Raw genomic sequence first — 10,932 nt, forward strand, 5'->3', positions numbered from 1 at the left:
TTTTTTCCAAAACGGTTTCGAGACATAAGATGTATAGTTGGGCCGAGAGAGGGCAACCCTGTCGTACTGACCGACCGATTTTGAAGGGATCAGATACTTTTTGATTGACTATTACACAGCTGGAGGGGTTGTTGTATAGTATTTTTATCCATCTTCTGTAATAAGGGCCTATGTTGTTGTGTTCTAATATTTTGTGTAAGAAACTGTGTTCTAATCTATCGAAAGCTTTCTCTTGATCGATGGACAAAATGTATGCGTGTGTGTGTGTCTGTTTTACGTATCCTATAAGGTCTCTGATGAAGTTTGTGTGTTGTTCTATTGTTCTGTTTTTTATGCTACATGTTTGTTCTTTGTCTATGAGTTGGGGTAGGTGAATTTTGATTTTGTTGCTTAAAGTTGTCGCTATAATTTTGTAGTCGGTGTTTAGGAGGGATATGGGTCTGTATTGTTTGACGTCTGTTGTGTTGCTTTCTTTGGGTATGAGGGTTATGTATGATATCTTTTGGCTGTTCGTTAATTGTCCTTCTTTGTGTATTTCTTTAGTCAGTTCTAGGAGGGGTTTTTTAAGGAGAGGGAAGAAACTTTTGTAGAATTCTACTGTTAGTCCATCGGGGCCTGGGGATTTGTTTGTGTTCATGTTCTCTAGGCTGTGTTGTAGGTCTTCTATTGTGATCTCTGTATCTAATTGTTCTTTCTGTTCGTCTGTCAACTTCTTTGTATAATCGGTGTAGTGGTCTTGTATATCTGTTGATATTTCGCCACTTGTGTATAGTTGTTTGTAAAAATTGTAGAAGGTCTCAAGGATTTCTGTCTCGTTTTTTGTTATTTGCCCATCTGTTGTTCTGATTTTGTCTATATGTCGTCTATTGTGTAGTTCGTTTTCTATTCGTGCTATTGTGTCGTTTAAATCAGTGTAGTCGTTGCGTGTTTTGTATGTGCTTCTTACTTTGTGGCCTCTGAATTTTCTTTGTTCAATTTCTTTCAGTTTTTCTATTGCTTTAGTAACATGTGGTTGTGTTTGTATTTCTGTTTTGTTGTCACGCGCCTGTCTATGTTGATGATTGTTTTGTACTTTGTTTCCTTTCTGTTGGTTTTGTCTTGTACTTTTCTCCCTATCATTTGTGTTAGCGTTTGTATGGTCTGTTTGAGGGTGTCCCACCATTCTCGGATGTTGTCATTTGGTATGTTGTCCGTATAGTCTAATATGATGTCGGTCATGTATTGTATGTAATAATGGTCCTGCAGGAGACTGTTGTTGAATTTCCAGTAGGCACTTTTTTGTTTGGGTCTTGTAATTTGGGTGCCGTACTGGGCGTAGACAGCTTTGTGGTCTGTGTAGTCTAGTGTGTTCTCTAGGTGTTTAATTTCTGTTATTGGGGTTGTTTTGGATATGTATATTTTGTCGAGTCTGGATCCTGTGTTTGCGAATGATTTAAAGGTGGTTTCTTTCCCGAGTGGGAATGTTTCTCTGTATGTATCTGTTAGATTGTGTTTTTCTAAAATTCGTTGTAGTATTTGTTTGTCTATGACTGTTTGTTGTGTTCTATGGTGAGTTGTGTCGCGGGGGTGTAGTGTGTTATTGAAATCCCCTGCTAGGATGATGGGTGTTGATGGGTTTATTTCCATTCTTTTCTCTAAGTCTAAAAACGTTGTCTTTTTTTCGTCTGTTCTTGAGGCAGGTCCGTAGATGTTGTAAATTTGGAATTTGTAGCCGTCTTGAGTCACGTCTATTTTCCCTATTCGTCCTGTGTTGTCATGGTCGTGTTGGGTAACAGTCCAATTGTCGGAGATTTTTATTATGGCTACTCCTCTACAGTTTCTTTTTTTCTTGTCGATTGTCCAAAATATATTTTTAACTTCTGGTTTGAGTTCGAGAAGTGTTCGTTCTTGTGTGAATTTGTCGTGTATGTTCGTTTCTTGTAACAGTAAGAAGTCTGGTCTTTGTTTCCTTATTAGATTTTTAATGTCTTGTATTTTCTGTCTCATGCCTCTGATGTTGAGTGTTATGATTGTCAATGGTGGGGGGCCATCCTCTTTGTAGGGTGTTTTTATTTTGTATGGTTTGTTTTTAGTGTATGATTTTGCTTGTTCTCTAGAGGTGGTGTGTTTGTTGTATCTAGAGTTGCGTTTGTATGTAGGTATATATGTGTGGACTGTAGGCTGCATGTCTGGGTTTAGTGTGTGTATTGTTTTGTTTAAGTATTGGGGTGTGTGTCTCCCATGTGTCGTGGTGGTCTGGGTAGTGACCTTTCCCTCTCGATGTTTTGGATGGGTGGAGTCTTCCTCTTGAGGGAAGAGCTTCTTTGGTGAGGTGTGTATGCATGTGTTTGTGTAGATATTGGGTAGTGTGTTCTGTGATTTTTTCGTGCTCTTGGGCAAGCCCAGGTGGTGATCGTGTGAGTGAAGTGTGTGCTTTGAAGGGCGATGGTGTGGTTGTATTTTTTTTGGGGGGGAGAGTTTTTGGGTTTGTTATTGGGGTTGGGGGGTGTGGATGGGGGTGGGGGTGATGTTGCCCTTTCTAAAGGGATTATTACTGGTGTTGGTGTGGTGTGTTGGTGTAGATTTGTCATGGATGATGTTCGTTTTGGTGTGTATGGGGAGTTGTGTGGTTCCTGTTCTAGTTGTTTCATTGGTGCAGTTTTTGTTGTGTTGGTATCTTTTGGAGTGTTGTCTTGAGGGTTTGCGTTTGGTGTCTGTGGTTTAGTGGTGTAGCTTGTGAGTAGTGGTGTATTTGGTGTGTTGTTTTTTTGTGTGTTGGAGTGTTGTGTTGTGTGTTTCTTTCCCTTTTTTACTACCTGGTTCCAAGGTTCTTGGGATTGGGATGGTGCGTCCGGCAGGGGGTTGCCGGAAGGCGTGACAGAACCAGTAGGTGAAGATGGAAAAGGAGGAGGGATAGTGAGATTTCGTGCTGAATTCACTCCTGGTGCATACCGTGCTCTAGTAGGGCACAAGTAGAAAGGGTGCCCCACATTGTAGCATGTGGAGCATGCCGGCACACGCCCAGGAATGTGCACTTTTACGGGGCTAGAGGGTTGTTGGGTGTGAACTCGCTTGCTTAGTAAGTGGTAGTGCAAGTAGAGTTGGACAAATGTTTGAAGGGAAAAAAAAAAAAAAAAAAAAAAAAAAAAAGGGGGGGGGGGGGTTAGGTTGGGGTCGAAGGAAGTTAAAAGGAAATAAGGTGCTCCATTACAAAGGGGTTACGGGTGTAGGGGGGGGATATGGGGAATAAACACTGGTGTTTCTTGGGAGGTCTTCCGTATACTTACACCATCCAGTTGTTTTAAATTTTAGGCACAGATAAGCACATTCTAACTAACTTCACTAACGAAGTTCCCTAACGGCTAAGAAAATAAAAGGGTAAGGAAAAAAGAAAAACAAACAAAAAAACAAACAAACCTAAACAATGAAACGAAAAAAAAAAAGGAAAGAACTAAAACTAAAAAGGTCTAAATTAAATCCTAGAAACACTATAACACAATAACACAACGCCACGTCCAGACGTTGCCAATCATCAAGTATAGACGATAATTGGTCCTTTAAAAATATTTTTATTTCCGGTGGACTGAATACACAGCTGTGTTTTCAGTCCACTGGTGGACTGAAAACACAGTTCCTTCCTAGAAACAAAGGGGCGGAGCAAGCAAGGCATTGTAAACAACTTGACAGATGGGTAGGCTAGAGTCATTATAATTGTCACATGGACACCGAGGATGTGAGTAATATGCTATATTTGATCACGAGTCACCAATTTAAAGGAAATTATCTTCCGACTCAGTACGTCTCTTTGTATTGAGTTTTTTAGACAGCTGGTGACTGATTCGGGATTCTCTGTCACTGGACACTGTACTGTCGTCAATCACTACTGTCTGTGGTTTCTTTCACTTTCAAATCTCGACATTTTATGTATGACAACCAAACAAAACGAATCAGTGAATCATTATGGCAGACGACAGTTTTGTTTTTATTTTAATCCTATTGGTAATTCCAGCTGTCTTTCAGCTACCGACTCATGTCAAAGGCAATTCTGTGCATATTGTGGGATCGAATTCGAGGAGTTACTTTGATGAACTTTCAAGATTATCCAAATACACGATTGATGGGGTCAACAGTGACAAATTAGGTCTTGGTATCCCCTCTTCTTTATCAGATTTTCACTATTACTTCCAGGAAGCGTTGCATACTTTAAATGTGTTTCAAATGAAACCCTTAGCTTCAAGTAAATCTGATTTAAATACGGCTAAGTTACTTACATTATTAGATAACATTGATGCCATAACACTTGAAGAGAACAGAGACGACTCACCACCATCACTTTGCATCAATGACACTGCAAGACTTATTAAGAGCCTGTTATCTGGAGAATCTTGGGCCTTCCAATTCTTGGACGCAACCGCTAAACCTGGGCCCTCTATTACAAAAGGATGGCTTAACTTTGTTGGTAATTATGACCAATGTAAGGCAGCTACAACAAACAAAACAGAGGATGGAAATCAATTCAGCGGTGGCTACTTTACATTGCCTATCTCTATTCATGGCTCTCCCTTCCCAGCTAAAATAGGAATTTGCTTTCCAAACACCTGCAACTCAAGACAAATTACATCATTATTCAAGGAATTGTTTTCCATTGCAAATGTAACAATCATGCAAGTTGGTGAGGTCATAGAAAGCAATGTAGTAACAAAGGTTACATCTGCCACTGTAGCAGCTATTATAATTTTACTGGCAGTCGGCAGTTTGGCTATTGTGGGAACTGTTTACGATGTGTTTTTTGTTCAGAGAGTTGGTTTTCTGACAGCAAATCATTTTGAGGTCAATACAAAAAGCTCAGAATCAAATGGTTCATCCTACGGGGGTGTTACAAATGTTTCAGAGGAGCCTAACCATGACAGTGAGACAGGACTGTTACTGCCTAAAACTGCTGATGTAAATACAGGTCCCAGTATTGGTTGGAAAGTATTACTTGCCTTTTCTCTGTACACAAATGGTAAAAAACTCTTGAACACTTCACAGGCTAAAGGATCCCTAGGTTCAGTTCATGGAATTCGATTCCTCAGCATGAGCTGGGTGGTTTTAGGACATTGCTATTTGGCTGGTTCTATCAATTCAACAATTAATGCTGCAACTGAGTTGCCAATGTTGTTACACCGTGGGACTTTTGATGCTATAACTAATGCTTTAGTCTCTGTTGACACTTTTTTTACCCTGAGTGGATTGCTGACTTCATACATCACACTCCAGGTTTTATGGAGTCAAGGAATAAAAATGAGTTGGCCTAAATTTTACTTCCACAGGTTTTGGCGACTCACTCCTCCATATATGTTTGCAATCGTTATATTTCTAGGTTTTCAACAATACTTAGGCCATGGACCGTTTTGGACTACAGAACAGCCAGCTGACAAAGAGTCTTGTGAGAAGAATTGGTGGACAAATTTGCTTTACATCAACAATTTAGTTAAGACCAAAGAAATGTGTTTTGGACATTCATGGTATCTGGCAAATGACATGCAATTTTTTGTCATAAGCCCAATTATGTTGATCCCTTTCTACTATCATTGGGTAGCTGGTGTTACCAGTTGTATTTGTGTGCTTTTAATTTCTTGGATTACCACCGGTGTGCTATCGTATCAGAATGACTGGGGCGTTAGTTTTTTGTCTCTCATGGCTACAAAAGACCGGTATAGGTGGTTTAACCATTACTACATTGTGCCATGGTGCCGCATTGGGCCTTATGTTATTGGGATCCTCACTGGATATATATTAGCTAAGTTTAAGGGACAACCATTTAGGATTAAACAATGGGTTGTAGTCATGGGATGGGTGGTAGCCATTGCGTCAGCCTTGGCCGTACTCTATGGAGTGCATGGAGATCTCACTGGAGAACATCCAAGTTCTAGATCAACAGAAGCTTTCTACAACACAGTAGGTCGTTCAGTGTGGGGTGCATGCGTGTGTTGGGTCATTGTTGCTTGCTCAGCAGGCTATGGAGGTCCAATCAATGCACTGTTGTCTTGGTCACCTTTTGTGGTTCTTGGACGCCTCACTTATATGACATATCTGATCCATCTAAATATCCTCACTATTTTCTTTACTGGAATGGGATCATTATATTATTTAAATGACACCACCCTACCCATCATGTTTTTGGGTCTTCTTGTCTTTTGTAACATGGTGGCTTTTATTGGAGTTCTCCTTCTCGAGTCTCCAATGATTGGTCTGGAGAAATTGTTCCTTAAAAAGGAAAGAAAAGATTAAAACCCTTTATTAGGGTTCAGATGGCAATCAACAGATTGAAATTCATTGTTTACACAGGTCTGGCTGTGCTACACATACCTTGTTTTAACCTTATGTCGAATGATACTGCCAGCTTTAAATTCATATTAAATTATGCATTGTCATAATACTGATTTACTGTATTGTAATTCATATTTCCAAAACAAGTGTCACTTGAATTACTTAAATATTTTATTTACTTAAATTTTTTCTCCGTTTAACTCTCTACTGATTTACTATTTTGGGATTTTCCCCGAAACATCTTATCTATCCAACATAGAAATAGATTTTTGAAACTCAAACTCAAAAGTAAATAGTACATACGTACTTTACATCATAATTGTATTAACAAAACGAGCTATACCACATATCATTAAATTCTCATTAAAATTCTTCCCATTTTTAGATGTTTTAATTAAAATTCAAATCCATACAGGTGAGTTTTGAATACCGAAGTTTTTATTTAAGTGCACTAAACTTTACAAGCACTTAAAATACATCTTGCGATATAACCCCCCCCCCCCCCCCCCCCCCCCCCCCCCCCACCCCCCAAAAAAAAAAACAAACCAACAACTAACAAACAGAAAACAAATAAAACAAAAAACTAACACATCTAGGTATTAACCACAATAAGATTGAATTTCAACTGATGTTTAGATAAACGACTGATTTTTCAAATGAAATTAATAAACTGATAGAGGCTGTTATTGTTTTCCCCGCTATTCCAACATATTATAAGACCGTAAATATCCATAATTGGCCCCATTGGCATTGCCTGATATCAGTTAACTTCCACTGACCTCAGACAAGTAATAACATGGAGGGTTAATGGACCCTCTTAGAGTTCTATCTACTGCTAAACTTTTGCTGTGGTTCCATATTATTAAGCGCTGTCTTCATGCAGTATAGTAAACATGTGTTCTAAGTGGTCGGTAACAAAGCGATCTCATTAGAAGGGGTGTTTTTTATTGGTTAATAGGACGGGATGACGATGGTTGGGTATCAGTATCAGGCATCGGTATCAAATGCCGATCATTGTTATAAAGCTGTCGCTAACCAGAGTTTTCTCAAATGTATGTCGCTATTTTGGGGTTTTTACTACAAATAACATATCGCAAAAAAAAAAAAATCAGGACCAGAGGTCAATGTCGCTATCCAGTTGTCGTTATTCAAGGATGTCGTTTTCCAGAGGTTGCATTGTAATTAAATTTCATAATTTACATGAGGTTTGGGCAATTCCATATGTCACAACTTTTGCCATGTTATATAACACATAGTGGGGTAGCTCAAGTGCAAAACAATAGTTCATCATAAGTTTCAAATCTGATGAAGTTGTGAGTCAAAAACCACTGTGTAATGGATGGACGCAATGTCATCCTGGAATTGAGGGTGGTGTTAAACCAATACTCCTTGCTCTGAAAGTAATTAAGTTATACGAATACATTCAGTAGTAGATGGACTGCATCATCCGTTTTTGGCCATTTGAAAATTTATTTTCCATCAGTGGAAGCTTTGTGTAGAAATTTCATTTGAACAATGACTGTCTTTCTTTCTGAAAGCACAGCCAAAATAATATAGATCAATGCAAACTATAGCGACAATGTTTCAAGTAAGTTAAAATTATTGTAGAGTTTATATGGCTCCAAATCTTAATTCTTAAAATGTTGTAATCATCCCCCTAAAACCAACATTGATTTGCTACAATTGGCCTGTTGACGTTATAAAATTTAATAATTTGTCTTCACAAAATACCAATTAGATTTCTATCACAAAGAATTTGCAGATTGCCTTTTTTTCTGTAACCTCTAGCCACAGATAAATGACGTTGTAGCCTAAGACCATTTATTTATGAAGGCCTATTGGTTCTGTCGTGATTATTTGATCAAGTCAGAATATTTACCATTAACCCAATAAGGTAATTGCGAATACCCATAAAAGTTGGTATTATAACAAGGTAAACATATATGTATTTATATTTTTGCCAATTTTTATCCTTGATTCTATAGTCTGTATTTTTTAAAAAGAATAATGCAGCCTTACACTGTCTTCTAATGGTTTGTTAGCTTCTAAGTCTCTTAAACAATCAATTGGATTTTGATATTTCGTCCACTTGTGAAATATAAAATAATAGATAATTAAATCTGGTCGATGACTACCTTGGATAATGACAACAAACTCACCCATGCTCCTGTCGTGTTGAGGTTATCTAAAATTAAAATGACCAGTGCTGCCCTGTGCAGGACTTTACAACAGAATGTGAATGGTGCTATGTAACTCTTATTACATAACAAATGAATTCTAAAAACAAATGACCTTATGTAATTGGTACTTACGTTCCATTTTTTTTTTTTATATAAGTGATTTGATTTGAGACATAAGTGTTATTAAAAGATTGGTAATGTTGCCAGCCTTAGTGTGATAAATGATCATGATAGATATTTTTGGTTTTGTGTGTGTGTGTGTGGGGGGGGGGGGGGGGGGGGGGCGGTTGTTTTATTTTGTCGAATGACGAAGTCTTTTTAATGGTTTTATTTAAGCTTTGACGTGTTTTTGGTCACTTTGCGTATTTTGATATTTGACTTTACAAAATACCAGTGAGATGTCTAATGTTTAGATGAGGATATTTGTAAATCTGTTTTAACCAAATCAAAAGGCTTTAACAATATGGTTAATTTATTTTATTTGTTATAATTTAATTATTGAATGAACAAGACGTGATCATTTGTAAGGAATATTTTTTCATGATTTAATTGATATTGGTCAGAAACATAACATTTTTATAATCCCACTTATATTTATATGTAAACAGCTGAGTTAATTTTGTGTCTTTTTATGGATTTGTATTCAACGTAATATTTATTTAGTTCATGATTTTTATATTTAAAAAAAAAATGATTTTGATCAGCACCATATTTGCAATAATTTGATCTTGGTTAACTGTCTATATAGGGTCACAACACTGTTTCTCCTGCCCTTGTAAAAGCGTAAGGTCTGCAGTTGTAAGAAAATATAAATAAAAAGGTGAAAATGGGAAGACTTCAGATGGAAACAATATATTTTTGTCTTGTTCCATCTGACGCCTTTCCATTTTCACCTACTTTTTGTTACGGTAGTATTTTTAGGATCCCAGGCTTCAGGCAGCCCCCATCGCTCTTTAAGAAAATATAAAATGGTAGAGATTTGCTTGGAAGAAATTCATTTGCAGTGTTAAAGGATTAAGCACTGCTGTTATTATTTGCAAACAGGCATGTCACATGAGCCAAAATATTATATTATGCTGTCCTTTGACTTGCAGCCTATAAACTATTAGTCTACTATTGTGCGGCTATGTGGTCTCGTGGTATGACACTAGCTTTCGGATCAGAAGGTCCTGGGTTCGAGCCTCGCTCAGTGCACAGATTAGTCCTTGGGAGAAGACTCTTTACTCACATTCTCTCACCGTACTCAGGTGTAAAATGAGTACCTGGCCGTTAACAGTGTTGTCTCTGTCCGAAAAAATTGTAATAATGCCTGACAGGCGTCATGTTCCGTCCCACATGTTAAATGTTGCTGTTGGCCAGGGACCCCTTTTAAAGCATTTTGAGCATGTTTAGTGGATATTGTGCTATATATAAAAGCTCATTTTAAAATTATTATTTACCTAAAAATATTTTATTTTCGTTTTTTATTAATAATGTAATTGGTTTTTAAGCGCTTTGCGGTTTCGGCAAAAGGGGCTATAGAAAAATATGCATTATTATTATTACTTTCAGAATTTTAGCCAAATATTTATTTCTTTTCTTGAGCTGTGATTTATTTTTTATTTTTTAAAATTCAGCTTATAATTTTTATTTACCCCAACAAATATATTTGTTCCTGATTTTTATTACTTGTGTGTCATTAAATTTTTATGCCTCTTATCATACAATTTATCATTTTTTATAATGCTTGAAATTTGTTGGGGGTTGAGTTTTGGAGGCGGGGCTTAGATTTCAAGATTGTATGTTAGTTCTGCAGGTCTTTTTATTGCTGTCTTCATAAATTGGTGTACTGGAAAAGTCTGTTATTTTAGCGTATTATAAAAATTCTTATGGTATTCGCACTCCAGTTCCTTGATTGCCCTTGGCCCTTGCCGGAGTCCTTGGCTGAGGGGAAATAATCAATTGTATTGTGTTAGTTTTGGGAATTATGTTTTTATCATTGTAAATCATTATGTATTGGTTGTTATTATGGTAATTGATTTGAATGCCAAAGTCATACCTCCAAAAAGTGTGTTGTACAGTACTTATTGGTTTCTAGCACGCCGAATTCCAGCAATCCCAATACGAGACGCTGGAGTTGGGTGACCGAATATATTGGTTACCTCCCATGAACATTGGATTTTGGCACACTCGAATTCTAGTACACTGTTTTGGGCTTCTCCTGAGAGCATTCTTGAATCTAGTGAGAATTTATTGTGTATACAAGTTTTAAAGACCATCAAGTCTGGATGAGAGTGAAATTACCCTTGACTTGATTTTTTTTTTTCCCGGCCATGAACAACTTTCTTAACACCTGATTTACTGTGTATATTTTTTGGGGATAATTATTCCATTTATTTATTTATACACTTGTGTATTTTATTTTATTAAAAAAATGTTTTTCGTTATACATGATGAAGAGTATGACCTTTTAAAAATAATG

General features: G+C 37.2%; 1 protein-coding gene across 1 annotated transcript; it reads left to right on the top strand.

Annotated features, from left to right (window-relative positions):
* Window positions 1-3,218: 3,218 nt before the first annotated feature.
* Window positions 3,219-6,836, top strand: LOC144959076 (nose resistant to fluoxetine protein 6-like). The gene has a single exon (XM_078891450.1). It carries the CDS (start codon window positions 3,940-3,942, stop codon window positions 6,250-6,252), a length of 2,313 nt encoding a protein of 770 aa, XP_078747576.1. The 5' UTR covers window positions 3,219-3,939; the 3' UTR covers window positions 6,253-6,836.
* Window positions 6,837-10,932: the final 4,096 nt, after the last annotated feature.

The sequence above is a fragment of the Berghia stephanieae genome, chromosome 13, assembly GCF_034508935.2.
Source record: "Berghia stephanieae isolate SIO BIC M18660-M18661 chromosome 13, UCSD_Bste_1.3, whole genome shotgun sequence".
NCBI lineage: Eukaryota > Metazoa > Mollusca > Gastropoda > Nudibranchia > Aeolidiidae > Berghia > Berghia stephanieae.

What these genes read in the sequence shown, in the direction of transcription:
- LOC144959076 (XM_078891450.1), top strand. Translation starts at nt 3,940, where the DNA reads ATGGCAGACGACAGTTTTGTTTTTATTTTAATCCTATTGGTAATTCCA.